Source organism: Hypanus sabinus, chromosome 5 (assembly GCF_030144855.1).
Source record: "Hypanus sabinus isolate sHypSab1 chromosome 5, sHypSab1.hap1, whole genome shotgun sequence".
Taxonomy (NCBI): domain Eukaryota; kingdom Metazoa; phylum Chordata; class Chondrichthyes; order Myliobatiformes; family Dasyatidae; genus Hypanus; species Hypanus sabinus.
Window position 1 is genome coordinate 48,267,775 of NC_082710.1, and position 25,558 is coordinate 48,293,332.

Consider the following 25,558-nt stretch of genomic DNA (forward strand, 5'->3'; position numbering starts at 1 on the left):
CCTCCTTGAGGTTGCATGTAGGTTTTGGACACCTTGGAATTTAAAGCTGCTGGCTCTCTCTACTGCTGATTCTCCATCAGACTATTGCATATTTGCCTTGATTCCCCTTTCTGAAGTCAACAATCAACTCTTCAGTTATATCGACATTGAGCAAGAGGTTACTGTTGTAGCACCACTCAACCAAGTATCCTGGAAAGTAGTGGGCTGTGGGTAAAAACGCACAGTTTTGAGGTGGACTTGTCTTGATACTTAGCAGGGAGAAGAGATTGTAGGGTGTGAGATCAACAGACAGTAGTTATGATGAAGTGACATTAGTGAGGTAATATTTGAAGTTACAGAGGCTGCCCTTACACAGGAAGTATTTTCAAACTTTTGGATGTGTGGCGTGCCCAGAGAGGGATAGTATCTCTGGAGAAGGGGTTGGTTGTATCCATTCTGGGGCAGCTGACTCATTTTGATCCCCACTGGACACCTGGCTCTTACCTGTGGCTCCAGGTAGCTGTTTGCATGTGGCAGCAGCCACACCTCAGAGCACCGCTTTGACAGGTGGGCTAAACCAGGCCAGCGACCTCTCACCCTGGTGTGTGTGAGGCACACTCCTGTCCCAGCATGCAAAGTCAGCTCCAGCAGACTGGGCAGATGAGATCTATAGTGAGATCCAACAGTCAGGAAGGCGACACTGCAACATTCCATGGAGAGAGAAGGGCATGACAAGGAAAATTCTCCTGCACAGCTTTCCCGTCATTGTCAGACACAATAGTCAACCACAATACCAATACCATTTTGAAACTGAGGTGATGGCCATGAATAGTGAAAACCATCTTCCTGAAGCATGACTTTAGTCTCAAGTGAGTTTTCAACTAGCCTTGAGGACCAGATTTACTTAATCTCTTAGCTGCTAACACTCTTCATACAATTAAATAAGAAAATATCAATATATTTGTCCAAACAACTAGCCAGCTCTGATAAGTTTCCAAGTTACACTTCATATTGAGAGGCATTTGTTCAATACTTTCCTCCTAGTCAGAATCGATTTTGTTTTCAAAGCTTTATTCAAAAGTTCCTTCATGAATTTTCCATTAGTAATATTCCCAAGGTACGTTAATTTAAGTCCACATTCTGTATGTGCAGTCAGGTTTTATTTAAATGTTTATTTGAAGAAATATCTTTCCCGTATGCATTGGCTTAGTATTTTTAATAAATGATGCTACAAATTTTGATTTTTATAAACAATTAATGCAACTGATTTGTTAATTATATATTCAACTGTGCATTTGTGATATTTCATAGCTATCTGCGCCAGCATTATAACACTTCATTAAAATGTTGCTATATGACTGTGATAAGTTGCAGTTTACGTGTGTCAGGATTCACCAAAGTCTGCGTTAAGGTTATCAGAATTTCCATGAAATTTCACAATCGAATTTGCCTTTCAAACACAGTTTCCAAGAATGATTTCTATCTAGAATACGTCTAATGTTGGACAAATTCCCAACTCTCAGGCAAATGTTGACTGGCTGTGAAATATATTAGCATCACTGTCAAGGAAACAGAAACCCGATCCTATGAACAGCAATGAGGTTGCAACTCCCAAGATAGAGACAACTGGGTGATACGGGAGTGGATCTTTTACCAGCTACCCGACAGTCGAACTAACAGATTGGACAGTCACCAAGTCATTAAGTCTTGTCTCACTTTCACTGACTCAATGAAACAATAATCAAACTCCTTCATCAAGTCATTATGGCAGTGCAACATCCAGGGAACAAAATGATAATGTGTTTAATGTCACAAGAGATTATGCAGATGCTGGAAATCCAGAGCAACACACACAAAACATTTGAAGAACATGACAAGTCAGCAGCATTTGTAGATGGGAATAAACAGTCGACGTTTCAGGCCAAAATCCTTCAACGGCACTCATGATGAAAGTTCTAACTCCAAAACATCAGCCATTTATTTAATTCCATAGATATTGCCTGACTTGCTGAGCTCCCCCAGTATTTTTCGTATGTTCATGTAAATTCCCAAATTGCAATGTTCAGAAGACATAAATCCACAGAACCAATACTGCACTAAAGGAATAGAAATATACCGAGATGTTAAACAACATCTTTTGTGATCACCTGGGGAGGTATCAAAAGATTATTTAGCACTTCATTGAATAAGGGGATTTTCTAGATAATATTGTTCATCTGACAATATGAATTCCTCAATGAATCTCACTAAAATAGATTACCTCATTGTTTATAAGGGCTTGCAGTACTCAAATTTCTTATGTAACATTTCCAGATTTTCCATGTACATGGAGATTTCTCACTTATGCCAATAACCTGCATATAGGAATGTGACAGGGTTTAGGTCAGTAAGAGCTGGTCTACTGCTCAAGATTCTTCCTGCAGAAGGACAGAAGTATCAGTCTCAACAGAAAATGGAAACCTTTGACCTGCTGATATTATTCTCCAGTTTATACTCAACTAAAAACACAGTTACACACATGAAGGATTAAAATGTCATTGGCATGATACAGGAAAGTCTTAGCAGGCATAGTTTTGTACATTACCTTTGTTAAAATTGTATATGTTCATGACTGAATTGTCACTGGGCACTTGTTTCACCAGAAATAGCCCTGCCACAGTTAAACCATTCTAACATCTTTAAATACCTTTAACAAAGAGCATTTGTGTTTGGTAGGTAAGTTACAGGCCTTTTTTTGTAATGATTTGAATTTTGCGCCTGGCATTTTGGGAAGTGGAGTTAGGAAATTTGTCAATGATGTTATATTACTGAAACTCATAGAGTCATAGAATCATCCAGAATGGAAACAGGCCCTTTGTCCCAGCTGGTCCATGCTAACCAAGATTCCCATCTAAGCTCGTCGCTCTTATCTGTGTTTGACCCATGTCTTTCTAACCTTTCCTATCCATGTACCTATCCAAGTGGCCTTTAAATGTGTAATTTGATATAAATAAATAAATAATACATGAATTAATTTATTCTTTTCATTCATCACTAACATGCAGAAACAAATTTAAAAATGAATACATCTCAGCTCTTGATATTATTGGAGTTCATATATTAATAGATTCTGATTATTACTGCAGAAATATCTTTTCCCTCAATCTATGAGTCTGGGGTAAAATTGAATCCCGTCAGACCTAATTACAAGATATAAGTAGTAATGACCTAATGGACACCAGACAATATTAAGCCCTTCAGTAAAGTGGATTACATCATTGCAGATGATTGCTATATTCAAATTATCACTGCCCAAGTTTCCTGCAGCAGGAAATAGGGAATAAAAGGAAATCGGCCTCATGAGTTCTTAAACAAATAGAAGTCCTTACTGATATCCAGTTAGTAAATGTAATTGAATGAATTAAAGACTGAAAGGGCATTGTTATGATTTTGAGAAATCACTGTTAAGTGTATTTTCATACAGCACTGCTGCTAAAATTGGCATGTGTCACCAGTATGCAATATATTTTCATTTGTCTGCAGTGTGTTCAACTAGTACATATCATTTGTCTGAGATCAGCCAGTTCAAATCTATATTTGAAATCCAATGCTGCATCTTCAATATCAGTTTTACGGCTATTTGGCTAATTCCAGATCCAATCATCCAATATACTTTGGAACGTTTGGCATTGTCAATGAGCCCTCCCATCCATCCAATAACTTCTTTGATCTGCTACCTTCAGGTAGGAGGTACCGAAGCACGATGACAAGAATTATTAGCATGGGAAACAGCTTAAGATTACTGAATTCCCTGCCACCAGCCAAGTCTCGTCACACATAAATCACCAGTGGTGTTATATTGTTTACTTTTTAACTTGTGTCACAAAAACACCTTAGTATTTTAACATACTAGTGGTAATATTACTTTATGTGTTATGTGTTTGAGCTATGTGCACTCTGTTGTGCACCTTAGTCCAGAGGAACATTGTTTCATTTGCCAGTAAACATATGTACAATAAACTAAACTTGAACTTGAGTTTATTTCGTTGTAACTACATTGTCTACAAGAGAATGTTTCAACTGTGACATCAGTTGTACCTGAAACTGCTTTGAGATGAGTTTTTATGTTTTGATTCAGAGTAGCTAGAATTAAATTTCCATGCTTTGTTAATTTAGTCTTAAAGTAGACATGATTAACATATCAGTTTCTTTAATAATCTCAAATAATTCAGTTTCTAAAGGGCATCTCTGTTAAATGAAATAGATTTTTTTTGTCTCTTAGCCTGTGATTTTTGTTCACCATTAATTTTAATGTGTCAGGAATACTGAGAGTTTAATAAACTTTCGCCATAAATCAGCATTAAGATATCCTTTGTTTGAGCATTAACATTCAAAGCTGCTGATTTATAGCTGGACACATTTGTTTAGTAAAGATAATATTTGTAACCTGATACAAAGACGTCATCAACCCAGGGGACAAAAAGGGTAATGTCACATTGTGAGTCGTTTTAATGTTCACCAGGCCATTGATACTTATGTATTTCATTAAAACAAAAAGCATTTCAACTGTAACTGTCTGTTTAAATGGAAGTATTTGTTCATTTTAAATCATGCCTGCATTATGTAAGAAGGTTAATTATTCACAGTATATACATAATGAATCATAGGCTATCTATTCAAACAGTGCAACATAAGGTTGTGTAATACTATTAGGCCTGCATTTTGGATGATCAAAGGGCACTTTTGTTATTTTGTTTTATTTATATATATATATATATATATTTACTGATTCCAGTTACAGGATCAAATACATAGAAAATAGAACAGTATGGCACTGAACAGGCCCTTTGATCCATGATGTTGTACAGAACTTTAAATCTACTCTAAGATCAATCTAACTCTTCCCTCCCACATAGCCCTCTACTTTTTCCTTCATTCATGTGCCTATCTAAAGATCTCTTAAATCTTCCTAATATATCTGGCTCTATCACGACCCCTAGAAATGTGTTACGTGCACTTACCACTCTTTGTGAATACAAGCCTGCCTCTGACACCTCCTCAATACTTTCCTCCCGTCACCAGAAAACCATGCCCTCTGACATTAGCCCTTTCCACCCAGGGAGAAAGGCACTGGCTGTCCACTCTATCAATGCATCATACCTTAAATGCCTTTATTGTCACCTCCTATCCTCCTTTGCTCCAAAGAGAAAAACCTTGCACACTCAACCATTCCTCATAACACATGCTATAAATCAGGCAGCATCCTGTGAAACTGCTTCTGCATTCTCTCTAAAGTTCGAATATCCTTCCTATAATAAGTAACCAGAGTTTTATAGAGTTGCAACATCTACCAGTGAGGACATGAAGATCACACATACCATATTAACAGAAAGCAGAACATTTTCTGCTCAGGCAACATCTAGGAGAAGAGAAACAGAATTAACATTATTGGATGATCTCATCACTAAAACAGGAAGCAATTGGTGTGTTGTAAGTTTTAAAGAGGAAGAAAAGATAAAATTTCAGGGCAAAAAGGCTTTAAGAATGGTGGATGAGGGTTGGGGGAGGAGAGAGCAAATTAGTAAGATCTGATTAATATCAGATTAAACATATGAATGACTGAAATAGCTAATGACTAATGGTTAATGATTAGAGAGGGCTTATGCTTTCTGGAGTTTACAATAATGAAAGGTTATTTCATTAAGATGCATAAGATTCATGTTTTTCATTTGGGTATTCAGAATAGTATTGAGTTGCAGAACCCAGATGGGGAAAAATTAGAAGAGATACAATGCATCCTTTGCAATTTTTCTGTTTCTCCTACTGATGTTGCTTTCTGTACTAATTGCAAAATATTTAGAGTAAGTACAGCCTCATAAATCCAAAGGGTTTTCAGCTCGACTTAGTTTTGACCTTTTGCAGAAGCTGGCCACACTGTTCATGCTCTTTCCATTGAAAAGAAATTCTTAAAAGGTGGCAGTTGGGCGCAAGGATAAATAATGTGAGATTGCAAAACTGACAAGACTCCTTCTTCTGGTCCTCACTCTAAATGGAGACATTGGACACAATAGCAGAAGTATGCTCAGTTTATACATACTGTGGTACAAAACACAAACCCAAAATAAAAATAGAAAATGCTAGAAATACTGAGCAGCTCAGGCAGCATCTGTTGGAGCAAGCAGATAAAGATGAGCAACAATACTTCAAGGTTAGTTGTCTGGAAGAGAAACAGCCTTTGTAAGGAGTGTGTTTTTAATTTGGAAAAGTATCTTAAGTCATTCCCAATGACTCCTCTGTAACCTAGGTCTGAACCAACCATCTCAACTTTAAATTACACTGAAGTAGGCCTCAGGTGCTGCGAAAGGCTGCATGGAAATCAGTAAAGCGATTGCTTCCCACTGCATGTTTTGAGGCTTTGTGCATCACTGAGTTAAAGGTGATGAGTACCTAGAAAGAAAATCAGGATCTTTTGATAAGCACAACAGATCCCTAATTCATTTTTAACTGATTGTTTTTTGTAAGTTCAACTGTGCTGGGCTACATAATAGAAATTAGGGACTGGTGTTCCATCAGGCAATTGGATTCAGAATCCTTACGTCTAAAGACTGAAGTGGGAACCCATTGTTAGAATATTCAATTCATAATACAAAGTACAGAAGCAAAATGAAGGGACAGAAAAACTGTTAGAAATAAGAGGAAAAGAACAGCATGTGTGGGTACCAGAAGGTAGCTGAGTGATTTTACCATTAAAAATAGTGAATCCTGATGCTTTACTGTTTTCTGAGGCCCTCCATTGGTTGGGGTCGGCCATGGATGTCGTGTCATAGCTGTCTACGTAATACGCACGTAGGCAGTACGATATGGAGAGCAAGCTGTTGTTCATGCAGCAGGCTCCTTCTCTCCACAGCTGATGAATCCAAAGGAACAGCAGAGACCAATACAGTTTGGCACCCGCGGCGTCACAGGAGTTGCCATCCAGCAATGAACTCAACGTAGGACTGTCTTAGGACTCCAGCTCCAGAATTTTCCTCAGGATGTACTGTACTCCCCAGTCCTTCCCCATGAGTAGGTACAGCTGCAAGGTAGCGGAGGTCTGAGATTAGAGTTTTCCTGCTTTCAATTGTACAGTATAATGTGGGCATTTCTTGCATTCTCATTTATTTTTGAATTGGCAAGAAAACTCATAGACTTGAGAATGCTATGTAAATTGGATCTAGTTAATTACTTGTGGATTATGGTAAATTTTATTTTAAAATAAACAGATCTTGCAGCTGGATAAGTGATTACTATGTGAACAAGCTTTGCACAACCAAGAACTAACCCTATTACAGACACGGTGCAAAATAAAGCATTGAGCTAATTTTATCATAAATTGGAAATACTCCTGGGGGCCATGGAATAGCCAGATGGTGAGAAAATTTGCTTATATTTTATATCAATGACCCTTCTACATTGTAGGAAATTAGGAATACAATATTTTATCAGGTGTAACGAAAGAAGTGGGGTATTGGAGAAAAGGTAGGGTACTTAAGTGGCCAGAGAAATAAAAATGAAAGGCAAAATATGTTAGTAGTCATATAAATTAATAAAATAGGGGTCCAGAGGTGCAATAAGCTACTGTCTATAATTATTACAGTAATTAAATCAGGAGGACTGTAATGTGTCACTTTGAAAGATGAGGAAGAATTTGAAAAAATTTGCATTTCACTTCACAGTAATCTAAACATCCAAAAGCAGAAGTCATAGAGTGGGATAGAAAGTTGGTGATGGGTGACCAAAAAGCTGATCTCACACTTGAAGTTTGAACAGAAGCTTTTGGATGTAAAATAGTGGGTACTGCATCTCTCAAGTGTATATAGGAATGTGGAGGGAACACTGCAAGGAGGCAAAAGGGAGACATGCCTGGTGGTCCAAATCACACTCTTTTTCCCTTTCAATCACCCAAGAATTTGTATAATTGTAGATAATGTCTGTTCCATTTCCCATAATCATGTTTTCACATCTCCCCCCTTTCTCTCAGTACACCGACAACATCTTCCTCTTCTACTTATAAACCTCCAAATCAATTGGTCATTCTCTGCCATTCCTGGCACTTCCAGTGAATTAAATTGCACCTGATCTTGATTCATGGTGACATGGGAAGATTCAACTGCTTTAGTGTATATCTTAACAGTGGAAAGAATAGAGAGCTAGGTGTTCTCCTGGCTACAATCCAACTCCCCGTGTTGAATTCTTGTCCTGCAAGTGTACAGCTTCTCTTTCACACCGCAGTGCCAGAATCAACAATGAAAAGCACTAAATTCTGGTTTACCATTCCAAAAGCCTGACCAGTTGTACATTAACATAGGTAGACAATGTCAGCTGCAAGTCACAACTTGTATTTCCATGACATTTTTTGAAAGGTAGAATTTCAACAGCTTCACTGTTGTGTTTGATACTGCACCTCACTTGGAAGTGTAGTGGCATGGACAAGTTTTAACAGGATGTCTAGACTAGACTTTTTTTTTGTAGATAAGCAAATAACTTTAAAATAATAATGGAAAAATTATAGCAAAATGTAATGAAAATTACAGATCTTGCTTTTTAAAGTAACACAAATATGCTTTATGATGGGGCAGAAGTCCACGAGCATGAATGAACTAAGTATTAAAAGGATGTGGTTTAAATGTTGGGCACAGTGCCCAGAACACTTCATTTGAATGCAAAGAACAAAAATTGCTAATGGAGCAAAATTGTGGAGATTAAAGCAGTATCAGTCGAATCATGTTTTCTAGAACTCCTATTGTCTGACAGAAATCAGCAGCATATGTGATAAACTCCAGCTGGAACAAAGATCAATTAACAGACTTTGACTTGGTAATTTACTTACTTTGCCAATTATCTATTTAAAAAATATTCAGAATTTCCACGCATTCTGTTCTTCACCTCAGATAAGTTTATGGGAAGTGCCTGAATGATAATTCACTTCCAAGTTGTCCAAATACATTTTTGGGGACTTAGCCATAAGCTTGCATAAACAGGTCACCAAATTTACCCAAAGTGTTGTTGTAGCCTGGTGGACCAATCTCTACCTGCCAAGGCAAGGCAGCAAGTCTCAGCCACCTCCATTTACTTACCCCATGAAAAGCGCTCTACTCAGTATTATCAGGCCATTGTCTCCCGTACCATCACCAACCTCATCAACTCTGGAGATATCCCATCCATTGTTATCCCCCTCGTAGTTCCTTGATCCCACACTGCTCATTTCTACCTCCTACCAAGGATCCATAAACCTGACTGTCCGGGTAGACCTACTATTCCTGCCCCACTGAACTCACATCTGCATACCTTTATCCCCCTTGGTTCAGTCCCTGCCCACCTACCCCACAACACTTCACATGTGCTCAATCTCCTCAGCAACTTTCAATACCCGGCACTGGTCATCTCATTTTGACCATGCATGTCCAGTCCCAAGACACTTCCATCTCCCATCAAGAAATTCTTAAAGCTCTCTGCTTCCTTCTTAGCAGTAGACCCGACCAGTTTCCCTCCACCACCACCCTCTTCCATCTGGCAGAACTGATCCTCACCTGCAGCAGCTTTTCCTCCAGTTCCTCCCATTTGATCTAAATTCTATAGCCATGAGCACCCACATGGGCCCCAGTTATGACTGACTTTCATTGGCTACGTGGAATAGTCCATGTTCTAAGCCTTCCTTGGTAATGCTCCTCATCTTTTCCTGAGCTATATTGATGACTGCATTGGTGTTACTTCATGCCACCATGCTGAACTTAACAATTTCATTAAATTTGCCTCCGTCCTGCCCTTAAACTCACTTGGTTGATTTCTGACATCTCTATCTCTTTTCTCAATCTCTCTTGTCTTCATCACTAGGGACAAACTGTCTACTGATATTCTTTATAAACCTACAAATTCCCTTGGCTATCTGGACTATTATCTTTGCACACTGTCTCCTGTAAAAATGTCATTCGTTTTTCTCAGTTCCTTTGTCTCCATCACATCTGTTCCCAGTTTGAGGCATTAATTTCCAGGACATCAGAGATGTTCAGGGAATGGAGGAGGATGCCTCATTTCCTGAACATCTGCACACACTCCATCTTCCCATCACCTTAACAGAGATAGAGTTCCTCTTGTCCTTATGTACCACACTATCAGCCTTCTCATCCAACACAACATTCTCTGCAACTTCAGCCTCCAAAGGACCCTGCCACCAAACCCATCTTTACCAACTCTCCCCCCCCCCACTCTCCACTTTCCACACGGATTGCTTCCCCAATGATTCTTTAGTCCATTCATCCCTACCTACTAATTTCCTACCTCCCACCTAGCACATATCCCTAGATGCGGCTGAAGTGCTACACCTGCCCACTCACCTCCATTTAGGGTCCCAAACAGTTCTTCCAGGAGAAACAACACTTCATCTGTGAATCTGTTGGGGTTCTCTACTGTACCCAGACTGGGGTGGGGGGGGGGGGAAGAACTGCTTCATTGAGAACCTTCTCTCCATCCAAAAAAAAGCAGGATTTCCTAGTGGCCAACTATTTAAATTCCAATCCCCATACCCATTCCAACATGCTGGTCCATGGCCTCCTCTTGTGCCATGAAAAGACCACACTTAGGTAGGAGGAGCAACACCTTACATCTAGGTAGCCTCCATGTGGTAAACTACATATACCTGTCTGGACATGCCCCTCTGCTGACTGCTCCTGTGGCTCCTCCCACAGACCCCTGTATAAAGGCGATTGGAGGCACTGCTCCTCCCTCAGTCTCCAGGATGTTGTAGTTTCTTTTGCTGCTAATAAAAGCCTATCGTTCACCTCCCATCTCCCAGAGTTATTGATGGTGCATCAATTTTATTAGCAGCAATTTTAAACATGGAGAGCATTTTACGACCAGACCAATTGGATCTCGACCCACAATCCCAGGAAGCTAGCGACATTTTGGAACTCTGGCTAGCATGCTTCGAATCGTACTTGGAGGAGATTCATGTGACCGACCCTGCCACAAAGTGCAGGGTTCTCCTCTCCAGAGTCAGTGCAAGGGTCTACTCTATGATCAGAGACCAAACTGACTACGAGGGTGCAATGGATGCCCTCAAAATACAATACCGGCGGCCAGTGAACACCGTCTACACAAGACATCGCTTAGCGACACGGCAGTAGCGGGCCGGAGAGTCGAGCGCTGAGTTTGTCCGGGCCCTACAGACACTCATGTGGACCTGCGACTGCAGGGGACTGTCGGCGGAACAGCATGCAGAGCTGCTAGTAAGAGACGACTTACCCCAAACACTCCACAGTGACTATGAACCCCGTACCCACCAATATATATACCCACGAGACACCGCGCACACCAAGCCCTACACAGACTCCTCACGACACTCTCATACCGGGTGCCACACACATGCATGCGGTATTACTGACGCCTAACGGGCTAGCACCTCGTCAGGCCGGAGCCAGCACAACCACCGTCACGGGTGCAATCACCCCTGGCACTGGTGCAATCACCACTGGTGCCATGTAGATCGCAGCGACAGACTCGACCGCCTGATAGACTTAACCTGTAAATATACTTGTAAGAAACTTCGCCCCGTGGGGACTCTCTTTTAAAACAAAGGGGGGTGGGGTGAATGTGGTAAACTATGTATACCTGTCTGGACACGCCCCTCTGCTGACTGCTCCTGTGGCTCCTCCCACAGACCCCGGTATAAAGGTGATTGGAGGCACTGCTCCTCCCTCAGTCTCCAAGATGTTGCAGTCTCTTTTGCTACTAATAAAAGCCTATCGTTCGCCTCCCGTCTCCGATAGTTATTGATGGTGCATCACTCCAACTTGATGGCAATTTTTCTCTGAATTCGGTAATTTTTCCCCCTCCCCTCCCCTTCCCTCTTCTTCATTTCCCCATTCTGGCCTCCCTTTTACCCCTTCTCCTGACCTGCCTATCACCTTCCCTGGTGCCCCTTCACCTCTACTTTCTCTCACAGTTCACTCTCCGCTCCTACAGATTCCTCTTTTCCACCTCTTTACCTTTTCCACCTATCACCTCCCAGCTTCTTAATGCATTTCCCCCCTCCACCTAGCTTCACCTATCACCTTCTAGCTTATAGTCCTTCCCCACCCATCAGCTTCTTCTTCTTCTAGTATATTCCTCCTTCTTTACCTGATGGGGGGTTTTGGTGCAAAACAACCACTGTTTATTCATTTCCATATCGTGCCTGACCTGCTGAAATCCTCCAACATTCTGCGTGTGTGCCTCTGGATTTCCAGCTTTGGTAGAACCTCTTGTGTGTGTCAAATTTAGGTTTAAAATTTACCAAGAAATCTATTTATGCAAGCCTTCTGCTTGTCCAATCTGGTGATTTAATTTTGGTGGGGGGTGAAAACCAAAGTAAAGGGACTCAGTATAGGATGGATGGTAAAAAAGCAAAGATAGCATGTAGTCGTACTGTCAGGAAGGGCAAGCAGATGACAGAACAAAATTGCAGCCAGCAGGGCATTAGGTATGCAGAATCAAAAAGGGTAGCATATACAGCACTCAAAGTGATATATCAAATGCACTGAGTATCAGAAATAAGGTGGATGATCTTGTTGCACTATTACAGATTGTTAGGTATGATGTAGCCATCTCTGAATTGTGGCTGAAGGATGGTTATAGTTGGGAGCAATCTGTCCATGGTTATACATCATATTGGAGGGATAGGAAGGTAGGCAGAGTGGATGGCATGGCTCTGCTGGTAAAGAATGGCTTCAAATCAGTTGAAAGATGTGATATAGGATTGGAAGATGTTGATTACTTGCGGGTTGAGTTAAGATACTGCAAGGGTAAAAGGACCCTGATGGAAGTTATATACAGGCCTCCCAAAAGCAACTGAGATGTGGACCACAGATTACAATGGGAAATAGAAAAGGGCAATGTTATGATCTTCACGGGTGATTTCAACATGCAAGTCCATTGAGAAAATCAGATTGTTAATGGATCTCAAGGGAGTGAGTTTGCAGAGTGCCTACGAGACAGCTTTTTAGAGCGGCTTGTCATTGAGCCTACTAGGGGATCAGCTATACTGGATCAGATGTTACGTAATGAACCAGAGGTGATTAGGGAGCTTAAGGTAAAAGAACCCTTAGGAGGAAGTCATCACAATATGACTGAGTTCAACTCAAAATTTGATAGGGAGAAAGTGAAGTCAAATGTAGCAGTATTTCAGTGTAAAGGAAATTACAGTGGTATGAGAGAGAGTTGGCCAAAGTAAATTCGAAGGAGATGCTGGCAGGAATGACAGAAGAGCAGCAATGGTGAGAGTTTCTGGGAGAAATGAGGAAGGTGTAGGATAGATGTATTCCAAAAATGAAGGAATAGTCAAATTGCAAAATAGTGCAATTGTAGCTGACAAGCTAAGTCAAAGCTAATGTAAAAAGCAAAAGGGAAGGCATACAACAAAGCAAAAATTAGCAGGAGGATAGAGGATTGGGAAGCTTTTTAAAACCTACAGTGAGCAACTAAAAAATCATTAGTAAGGAAACAATGAAATATGAAGGCAAGCTAGCAAACAATTTCAAGGTGGATAGTTAAAGCTTTTTCAAGTATGTAAAAAATAAAAGAAGATGAGAGTGAATGTAGGACCACGAGAAAATCCAAAAATCTGAGATGCATAGGGACTTGGGAGTACTAAAGGTTAACTCGCAAATTGAGTCGGTGGTGAGGAAGGCTAAGGCAATGTTAGCATTCATTTCAAGAGGTCTCAAATACAAGAGCAGAGATGTGATGCTGAGGCTTTATAAGGCACTGGTGAGGCCTTCTCTTGAGTATTGAGATCAGTTTTGGGCTCTTCATCGAAGAAAAGATGTGCTGGCATTGGAGAGGATACAGAGGAGGTTCAAAAGGATGATTCCAGAAATGAAAGGCTTATCCTATGAGGAACATTTGATAGCTCTGGGTCTGTACTCGCTGGATGATAGGGGATCTCTTTGAAACCTTTCGAATGTTGAAAGGCCTAGACACGATAGACATAGAAAGGTGGGGGAGTCTAGGACCCAGAGGACACAGCCTCAGGATAGAGGGATGTCCATTTAAAACAGAGATGCAGAGAACTTTCTTTAGCCATAGGGTAGTGAATTTGGGGAATGTTGTGGAGGCTAGGGTGTTAAGTGTACTTAAGGCAGAGATTGATAGGTTCTTGATTGGATAGGACATCAAAGGTTACGGGGAGAAGGCCAGAGAGTGGGGCTGAGAAGGAGAAAAATGATGAGCCATGATTGAATGGTGGAGCAGACTCAATGGGCCAAATGGCAAATAATCAATAATCACAGCAATTAAAAATAAGTAAAATTAGTATTTTGCTATGAGCCTCCAACAAAGTGACTATGGTGAAGATGTGAAATTTCAGAACTATTGCTTTCTTCTCTCCATTGTAAACACGAAGGGTAGTTTTATCTGGAGTCTAATTATTTGTTAATAATCATTTGGTTTCATTGTGGTACAAGTGTCTGCTCCAGCTATGCTAACCTACATGTATTAGATATGTAATATAGTTATAAATATGGTCATCTACATGTTTAAATACCACCCCTCAAAGAGAGAGATAAGGGAGCTGGGAATAATCAAAAAAATCTTCAATGGACCAAATGGATTCATCGTAACGACCTTCATTTATTACATAAATATCTCAGACTCAACCACAATCGATTCAAATGATTGTAAGTGATTCCTCAATGTTTATGTCAACCATTAATGCACTTCTACCATTTTTATTCTGAGTATAGACAGAATGTTTATTGTAGAATCTCCCTTGTACCTTATGGCTTTTATCAGATAATAGCTAGTATTTGTTTACTTTCCATGCATTGAAAATAACATTTGGAAAATACATGCTGTGAAGCTGGTGGGGGTTTCCACTTTCAGGTATTTCCTTTAGGAAACAGTTCATTATAGGGTCCATTAAGCAATGTAATTTCCAATTCCATGTTGCCCAAATACATTCATAAATAACATCATGCTCTTTCCTTTCAGTTCAGTAACACTTTCAGTCAGGTAGAGTCCATTCCACTCATTTCTTTTGGTTACTCCCATTTCCCACATCTGTCAGTTGCAACTCTCACTTATTGGGGTGATATTTAAACATGGTAAATGACCTTATTATAATTGTGGAAAATATTTAAACTGTTGGTGCTCTGGGATGCAGAAGTGAACTTCTAACTTCTTTCTAACGTATCTTCTGATGTGCTTTTTAGCTGTTCTAAAAGCTGATAGGTGGATTGGCTTACATTAATAAAGACTAAACACAAAAGATTCTGCAGATGCTGGAAGTCCAGAGTGACACACCTAAAATGCTGGATGAACTCAGCAGAACAGGCAACATCGATGGAGAAGAATAAAGAGTCGTTTTAGGCCAAGACTCTTTAACATGACAATAAAGATTCTGGTATTCTACCAGTTCAGACTTTAACTCTTACATCTTTCACCAAGACCACAAGACATAGGAGCAGAATTAGGCCATTCAGCCTATTTAGTCTGCTCCGCCATTTCATCATGGCTGATTCCACATCCCATTCAACCCCATATACCTGTCCTCTCAACATATCCCTTGATGCCCTGGCCAATCAGGAATCCATCAACTTCCACTTTGAATATACCACAACCACGGACTTTGCCTCCACCAGAACATTCCACAGATTCACCATTCTTTGGCAAAAAAAAAAATTCCTTCTTACTTCAGTTCTAAAAAGTCATCCCTCAGTATTGAAGGTATGCACTCTAGTTCTGGATACCCCCACCAGAGGAGACATCCTATCTACATCCACCTTATCTAGTCCTTTTAACATTCGTTAGGTTTCAATGAGATCCCCATGCATTCTCCTAAATTCCAGTGAGTACAGGGCCAAAGCTGTCAAATAGTCCTTGAAAGTTAACCCCTTCATTCTTGGAATCATCTTTGTGAACCTCCCCTGGACTCTCTCCGGTGTCAATGCATCCATTCTGAGATAAAGGGCCCAGAACTGTTGACAATACTCCAGAAGTGGCCTGACTAGTGTCTTATAAAGCTTTAGCATTATCTCCTTGTTTTTATATTCTATTCCCCTTGAAGGCATTTACCTTCTTTACCATAGACTCAACCTGTGACTTAACCTTCCGGAAGGCTTGCACAAGGACTCCCAAGTCCCTTTGCACCTCTGATGTTTGAATTTTCTCCCCACTTAGATAATAGTCTGCAGTATTGTTCCTTTTACCAAAATGCATTATCATACAATTCCCAACACTGTATTCCACCTGCCATTTTTTTACCATTTGTCTAAGTCCTGCTGCAATCGCATTGCTTCCTCAGCACTATCTATCCCTCACCTATCTTCATATCATCCACAAACTTTGCCACAAAGCTATCAATTCCATTATCTAAATCAATAACAATGTGAAAAGTAGTGGTCCCAATACTGCCCCCCCCCCAAGGAACAGCACCAGTCACTAGCAGCCAACCAGAAAAGGCCCCCTTTACTGCCACTCGCTGCCTCCTGCCTGTCAGCCATTCCACTATCCATGCCATTATCTTTCCTGTAAGGCCATTGGATATTATCTTAAGAAGCCTCATGTGAGGCACCTTATCAAATGCTTTCTGAAAATCTAAGTAAACGACATCCAGTGCCTCTCCTTTATTCAACCTGCTTGCTACTTCCTCAAGGAATTCTGACAGATTTCCCTTTACAGAAACCATGCTGACTTTGACTTAGTCTCCAAGTACCCTGAAACCCTGTGCTCAATAATGAACTCCAACACTTGCCTAAACACTGAGGTTAGGCTAACTGGCCTAAGACAATAAACAATAGGTGCAGGAACAGGCCATTCAGCCCTTCGAGCCAGCACTGCCATTCAATGTGATCATGGCTGATCATCCACAATCGGTACCCCGTTCCTTCCTTCTCCCCATATCCCTCGACTCCGCTATCTTTAAGAGCTCTATTTAACTCTTTCTTGAAAGCATCCAGAGAATTGGCCTCCACTGCCTTCTGAGGCAGAGCATTCTATAGATCCACAGCTCTCTGGGTGAAAAAGTTTTTCCTGAACTCTGTTCTAAATGGCCTACCCCTTATTCTTAAACTGTGGCCTCTGGTTCTGGACTCCCCCAACATTGGGAACATGTTTCCAGTCTCTAGCATATCCAATCCCTTAATAATTTTATATGTTTCAATCAGATCCCCTCTCATCCTTCTAAACTCCAGTGTATACCAGCCCAGTCATTCCAATCTTTCAACATATGACAGTCCCGCCATCCCGGGAATCAACCTCATGAACCTACGCTGCACTCCCTCAATAGCAAGAATGTTCTTCCTCAAAGTTGGAGACCAAAACTGAACACAATACTCCAGATGTGGTCTCACCAGGGTTTCCTTTCTTTTGTCTTCCTCCCTTCGTACAGTGGAGTGATATATGCAATTTTCCAGCCCTTCAGGACCATGCCAGAATCAAGTGATTCTTGAAAGATCATGACCAATGCATCCGTTATCTCTTCAGCAACCTCTTTCAGGACTCTGGGTTGTAGTCCATCTGGTCCAGGTGACTTATCCACTTCAAGACATTTCAGTTTGCCTAGGACTTTTTCCTTTGTAATAGCAATGACATTCAATCCTGCTCCCTAACACTCATGGACCTTGAGCAAACGGCCAGCATCTTCCACAGTAAAGACTGAAGCAATGTACAGTCGGAACCTCCTTATCCATGGGGGATTGGTTCCAGGACCCCCCACGGATCCCCAAAAACACGGATGCTCAAGTCCCTTATTTAGCCTGTCTTAGTGCAGGTGGACTTTAGGACCCGGGGGAGCTCCAAACCTTATTTAATCTTTCTCAGTGCAGGTGGTCTTTAGGACCCAGCAGAGCTCCGGACCACCACCTGTGGCTGCCGCTGAATCTGCAGTGTTTCTGTTCCATTGACGGAAAACGATCACAATTGAAAATAAAATGGAAGTAATAAAGCGATAGGAAAGAGGTGAAACATCATTGGTCATTGGAAAAGCGTTAGGCTACATCGGTCAACGATCGGAACAATTTTAAAGGATAAGTTGAGGATACTGGAGCATGTGAAAGGTCCTGCCCCAATGAAAGCTACAGTTATTACTAAGCAACGCAGTTGTTTAATTATTGAAATACATATGTTTCTTAAGTGTTTTATATTCATAGAAAGGTAAAATATATAATATATACTAAGACAAACATTTGACTACCTGACGCTAAATAATACCGGATGTACCTGTTCTGACTTACATACAAATCTGACTTAAAGACAGACTCAGGAACGGAACTCGTATGTAACTCAGGGACTGCCTGTACTTTAAATTATCTCTAGATTACTTATAATACCTAATACAATGTAATTAGTTGTTATACTGTATTGTCTAGGGAATAATGACAAGAAAAAAAGTCTGTACATGCTCAAGCAACGAGTGCTGGAGAGAGAACTTCCAGGTTTTCCCGATCCGCGGTTGGTTGAATCCACGCAGGTGGAACCCGCAGATAAGGAGGGCCGACTGTACATATTAGGTTTATCTGTTATTTCTTTGTCCCCATTAGTATCTCACCAGCATCATTTTCTAGTGGTCCAATATCAACTGTTGCCTCCCTTTTATAGAACCATAGAACATTACAGCACAAAATCAGGCCTTTTGGCCCTTCTTGTCTGTACCGAACCATTTTTCTGCCTAGTCCCAGAGACCTGCACCTGGCCCATATCCCTCCATACACCTTTCATCCATGTAGCTGTCCAAATTTTTCTTAAATGTTAAAAGTGAGCCCACATTTACCACTTCATCTGGCAGCTCATTCCACACTCCCACCACTCTGTGTGAAGAAGCCCCCCCCAATGTTCCCTTTAAACTTTTCCTCTTTCACCCATGTCCTCTGGTTTTTCTCTCCCCTAGCCTCAGTAGAAAAAGCCTGCTTGCATACACTCTATCTATACCCATCATAATTTTATATACCTCTATCAAGTCTCCCCTCATTCTTCTACGCTCCAGGGAATAAAGTCCTAACCTAGTCAACCTTTCTCTGTATCTCAGTTTCTCAAGTCCCGGTAAATAAATTAATTTATTAATAATTTTTAATAATTTATTCTTCAAATAACTAAAAACTTTTAGTAACTTGCTTTATATTATCAGTTAGTTTGTCCTCATATTTCATCTTTTCCCTTCTTATATCTTTTGTAATAGCCTTTTGTTGGATTTTAAAAGCTTCCAATTATCCAACTTCCCACTCTGCATTCCTTGACTACCCTTTGTCAGCCACGGTTTCCTAGCACTGCCATTTCAGAACAATTTTTTCTGTGGGATATTTCTGCCCTGCACCTTGTGAACTACTCCCAGAACTTTAACCAGCCACCTCTGTTCTGCCACTATCCCTGCCAGTATCCCCCTCCAATCCATCTGGACAAGCTCCTCTCTCACGTCTCTGTAATTCGATTTATTCCATTGTAATACTGAGACATGTGACTTAATGCTTCTCCCTCTCAAAATGCAGTATGAACTCAATCATATTATGATCACTGCCCCCTAAGGATTCCTTTACATTAAGCTGACTAATAAAATCAGGGTTACTACACCACACCCACTCCAATCACCTAAAAGGATTGAGCACAAGCTGCTCTAAAAAGCCATCTTGTAGGCATTCTTGCGATCTGACATCAACCTGGTTTTCCCAATTCCCTTTCATATTGAAGTCCCCCATTACAATTGTGACAATACCTTTATTGCATGCCCTATCTAGCTTCCTTTGAAAACTCAACCCCATATCTTGGCTACTATTTGGAAGCCTATATATGATTCCCAGAATGGTTTTTTTTACCCTTGCAGTTTCTTAACTCCACCCACAAGATTCAACATTCTCTGGCCCCATGTGACCTCTTTCTATAGAGGTAATTCCATCTCATACCAACAGAGCCACACAACTGTCTGTGTCTTCCTGCCTGTCCTTTTGATACAAAGTATATCCTTTGATGTAAAGTTCCTAACTATGGTATTCTTTCTGCCACGACTCAGTGATGCCCACTACGTCATACCAACCAATCTCTAAATCCACCACGAGTTCATCCACTTTATTCCAAATGCTACGTGCATTTAAATACAGCACCTTCAGTCCTGCATTCATCGCTCTTATGAATTTTGCCTCTGTGGTACAACTTTACTCTGTTCCATCTGCAGTTGTACCCAATCTTTGGCTTATCCTTCCTTAAACTTTCATATTATATATTATATCATCTACTTATAAACCTGCTGACTCATCCTCTGCTCTATCATACTGGTTCCCATACCCCTGCCATATTAGTTTGAACCACTCCCAAGAGCTCAAGCAAACCTGCCCATTTGCTCCCTTTCAACCTCTGCTTTTACTCCATGTTTCTGGCCATAGAATAAATGAGATTTGTCTGTATTGCAAATGCAAGTTTAGAAGTTACTGAAAGAGAAGCAAAATGCAAATTTTGAATGGGTTGACATTTATTTTAACAGCGATGTCAGTGGAAAAATATATTTTTTCCAAATAAGCCTTTGGGGATTGTTAAATGTTGGTTTAATTGGTAAAATCAAAAACATTCAAAAACATATTAATACTCCTGCTTTTCAGATGTGCATTATTTGCTCTATTTTTCTGGAAATATTTATCTGGAAGTTAGTCTATCATTTATGGTCAATATTTAAAACATTCAATTACAGTTTGTTTAAATAATATTATTGAAAGTTCATAGAAATATGAAAAATAGTCTATGTTGACTTACAGTATGGTACTTTAAGTACACATTCTATGCGGTGAAGGAAACATAGTGAACATGAAGGAACCATTACTTGGTTTGCACTTTACATATTACTTAAAATTAAATTCATTAATGTGCAGCAATGAAGATTTAAAAAAGCATCAGACCTTTTCGTTCACACTATATAGCACTATATATGTCGTCCTCTGGTCATGGCATGACAGTGTTGCATGTGCACCAACACAAATTTAATCATTCTGAACTTGCCTACATTTTTAAGTTCTGCTTATCTCCATGTTGTGGATTAGAGCTGCATGAATCTTGCGTGTACCCTCATCCATGAGGGCCAGATAGTCAAGTAAATTAGATTCTTTTTACGTTTAGTGGTGACATATTTGTAGCAGAAGTAAATGTTAGTGAATTCCTGGGGATTGATCAGGAAGTCAACAATCCAGTAGTACTTGCATAAACTCAGTTAAGATCAACTGCAAATTTCTAATTCAGTGTTAAAACTTGCCTGTGGAGATCAGAAGGCAATCAAACAGTAGGAGACTTTAGAAGTGACAAGAAAATTATGGCACGTGTTTAATAACATAATGTGCAGCATCTTGGCGACCAAAATACTTGCTGCTAAACTTTACAAGTCCTGGATGTTGACAAATTCACAAATTTAGAACTATGCAATAACATGTCTTTGTGGTGTAGTTTTCAACTGACTGTGGTAGAGAATTATTGATTTAGGTGTCAGTGGATCAAATTACATTCTTAACATGCCTAAAATAACAATTTTTCACACAAATCCTACCATCCACACATTACTAATGATACTGTTTTGACAGCTTTTATTTCTTTTGGAAATAGCAATGATCCTGAAGTCTATCATTTTGTTTGCTGTTCCAGCAAAACAATCTGATTGATTAGTTTTCTAATATTTCAGATGTATTTACACTTTAGGATCTGTAGTTGAATAAACTGTTTGTCTTCAGCTGAAGTAAGGCCTGTCATACAAATATACATAAAAATAGAAGTTCTACAAATCTTACATGGCACTAATTAAGATATTAATAGGCTTTAATGTAAAATAGACAGTGGCATAAATTACATAAATTAATAAAAATAATTGAAGTATTCAAATATTTTTCCATTTTCTGTCTCATCATCACACACAATTAAAAATTATTACTGCTTCCAGAGCAGATTACTAAGTAGAATAATCCAGGAGTTAAAAAAAAATCAGAATGTTCAACAAGCATGTGAAGCAAATTCCAATTAGTTGTCTATACATATTAGAATTGCAGAAGGATCATTGGGGGTTGTGTATAATTTTGGTGCTTTTCCTAATTCATGGTTGTAGTTCCAAGGATAATTGATTCACATTCTCTGCTTTAAATGTTGGCAACCAGGATCACTAACTTATTAGCATGTATTAAACTGATATGATTGCATTCCGTAAGCAAATCTGATTTGGCTCAGCTTTCATGCATTTTCTGAAGCCACTATCAACAGTATTCTAGGCAGTATTTCAAAGTTAAAATGCCTATTGAACAGATTTAAAGATATAATGCACAATATTTCAAGCTCATATGGAATATAATGTTGGGAATTTTATGGTTATACACTTGGTGGAAGGAATAAAGCCATAGACTATTTTCTAAATGGGGAGGATATTCAGAAATCAGAGATACAAGGGGTTTTGGGAGCCCTTGTGTAGGATTCACTTAAGGTTAACTTGCAGGTTGAGTTGATGGTGAAGAAGGCAAAAGCAATGTTAGCAATCATTTTGAGAAGACTAGAAGATGTTCATGAGAATGATTCCAGGAATGAATGGTTTACCGTTACCGTGTTCTTTCTCATTACTTAAAAACTACACTATTCACACTTCTTTTTATTGTTGATGCTCTATCATTTTTAAAGAGCTTGAGATGTGAAGAGTCAGAAAAGCTCGATGTGTTGCATTAAGTATCATTTTTTTTGGTGCAGGAGAAATTTAAGTTGCCAGATTATTACGTTTTTCAGAAGGATGCTTCAAGTCTTGTAACTATTTTGTAATAACTTTGTATAAACAAACCGGCCAATTTTTCTCCACTCATTCTTCAATGATGGCAATAGAACAGCAAATACTGTACTTTGCATAAAGGTCATTTATTTGATAACACATTTTGTACAAAATCACATTCTTCCCATCAATACTGAAAACTGATTTCTTTATGCTTTATTTTTAAATTGTAAAAAGTATTTTTTGGACACTTCAGTTTGATCTTCATCCACAACATTAAAGTTCTAAGGGGATGTTTATATTTTCGGGGTCAATGCTAACTTACATAACATGATTAACATTTTAACAAAGCTATATCCAAGGAACAACAGTGACAGATCGGTTTAAATTAATCTTTTATGCCTCTTTGTTCAAAACATGGTGTAAATATAATCAAAACAATTTATATGGGAATAGGATACAAATCAATCTTGATCCTACACAGTGGTGGTACAGGTTTGAGGTGTTAAATGGGTCAAAACTTATTCTTATATTTCTGGCATTAGTAACTGCTTCAAACTTATTCTGAATCATAAGGAGAAATAGATCTCAGCTACAATATTTATGTATCATAAAATTGTTTAAATATGAATCCAAAGATTTTTATATAACAGCAATTCTTAATGTTATTTTCCTAGATAATACACTTATGGCTCTTGAATAGTATTACTTCAAGCAAAATGTGAACACCCCAGATAGAAAGCACCATGATTTTTTTCATCCCACATGCTGCTTACGATGTGTCTTTTTATTCTCCAGTGTAGACGGGTAGTCGTTTTTCTTTGAAAGCATTAAGTCCTTCAATTCTGTCCTTCGTTGGAATTACCTGTAATTTAAAAAAATATATTTGCGATTCTTGCTTCGATCTCACTTTACAGAACGATAAGACCATTTTAAGACCATTAGACCAAAAGATATAGGAGTAGAATTAGTCCATATGGCCCATCATGTCTGCTCCGCCATTTCACCATGGCTGACCCATTTCCCTCTCAGCTTCAATCTCCTGCAACACTTCATGCTCTGACTAATCAAGGATTTATCAACTTCACCTTAAATACACTCAAAAACCTGGCCTCCCAGCCGTCTGTGGCAACAAATTCCACAGATTCACCAAAGGATTCAAACGTTCATTTTCTTATCAAAGTATACAACTCTGAGATTCTTCTCCAGATACCTACGAAATGAAAATGGAAAAGAATGGCAACAGAATCATCAACCTCCAAATCTCCCTCCCCAAAAACTAACAAAAAAACAGAACAGGACTATCAACCACCACTCTCTGACAAAAGTAATTCCACTTCGTCTCCATTCTAAATGGATGTCCCTTTAATCAAAGGCTGTGCCCTTTGGTCCTAGACTTCCCCCACCATAGGAAACATCCTCTCTATTGAGGCATTTCAACATTTGATAGGTTTCAATGAGATCTCCTCACATTCTTCTGAAATGCAGTGAGTACAGCCAAAAGCCATCAAACGCTCCTCATATGATAAGCCTTTCAATTCCAGAATCATTTTCCTGAAACTCCTTTGACCCCTCTCCAACATCAGCACATCTCTTAAACAAGGGCTCAAAACTGCTCACAATACTCTGTGAGGCTTCACGTGCTTTATAAAGCCTCAACATTACATCCTTGCTATTATATTCAAGAATTCGCAAAATGAATGCTAACACTGCATCTACCTTCTTCACCACCGATTCACCCTACCCTACGATTCAACCTTTAGGGAATCCTGCACAAGGACTCCCAAGTCCCTTTGAATTTCTCTAAATTTAGAAAATAGTCTCCGCTTTTATTTCTTTTATCAAAGTGCATGACCATGCACTTCCTGACACTGTATTCCATCTGCCTAACTCCTTCTGTAGCCTCTCTCCTTCCTCAACACCACCTGCTCCTCCACCTATCTCTGTATCATCCATAAACTTGGCCCCAAAGCTGTCATCCAAATTATTGACATATAATGTAAAAGGCAGCAGACCTAACATGCATCCCTGTGGAACTCTACTAGTCACCAGCAGCCAGAAAAGGCTCCCTTTATTCCCAATCTTTGCCTGGGAAAGCTTCCCAACTCTGCCATAATCTCTGCTAGTGTTCTCTTCCAATCAACTTTGGCCAGCTCCTCTCTCACGCCTCTGTAATTGCCTTTACTCTACTGTAATACTGATACATCTGACTTTAGCTTCTCCCTCTCTCGTTCAGGGTGAATTCTATCATATTATGAACACTGGCCACTAAGGGTTCCTTTACCTTTAGTTCTCTAATCATTTCACAACACCCAATCCAGAATAACTGATCCCCTAGTGGGCTCAAACATGAGCTGCTCTAAAAAGCCACCTGGTAGGCATTCTACAAATTCTCTCTCTTGGGATCTAGCACCAACCTGATTTTCCCAATCTAGCTGCATGCTGAAATCCCCCATGCCTATCATAATGTTGCCCTTTTGACATGACTTTTCTATCTCCTGTTGTAAGTTGTAGCCCACAACTTTGCTACTGTTCCATATTTTTAACAAGATAATTATTTCACTTAACATTATAGTTTGTCTGGCAGAGTGTAATAGCTGGAGTTTCTAGGAGCAATTTGGAAGGCGCAGGATAGACACATCTCAAAGAAGAAGAGATATTCTAAAGACAGGATGACGCAACAGCAGCAGACATGGGAAGTTGAAGCTAACATAAAAGCCAAAGAGAGGGCACATAATAGTGCAAAAATTAGCGGGAAGTTAGAGGATTGGGAAGCTTTTAACATCCAACAGAAGGTAACTAAAAAAGACAAAGATGGAATATGACTGTAAGCTACCCAGTAATATTAATGAAGACACCAAAAGTTTGTTCAAATATATAAAG

At 39.7% G+C, this 25,558-nt stretch overlaps 1 protein-coding gene across 1 annotated transcript in view; it reads right to left on the reverse strand.

The window, feature by feature from the left end:
* Positions 1–20,464: 20,464 nt before the first annotated feature.
* auh (AU RNA binding protein/enoyl-CoA hydratase) overlaps positions 20,465–25,558 on the reverse strand; it is a 190,520-nt gene continuing 185,426 nt past the window's right edge. The window contains exon 10 of the mRNA XM_059969913.1: positions 20,465–23,540. Coding sequence (XP_059825896.1) covers positions 23,463–23,540 — 78 coding nt within the window. The 3' untranslated portion in view covers positions 20,465–23,462. The remainder of the gene's footprint in view (positions 23,541–25,558) is intronic.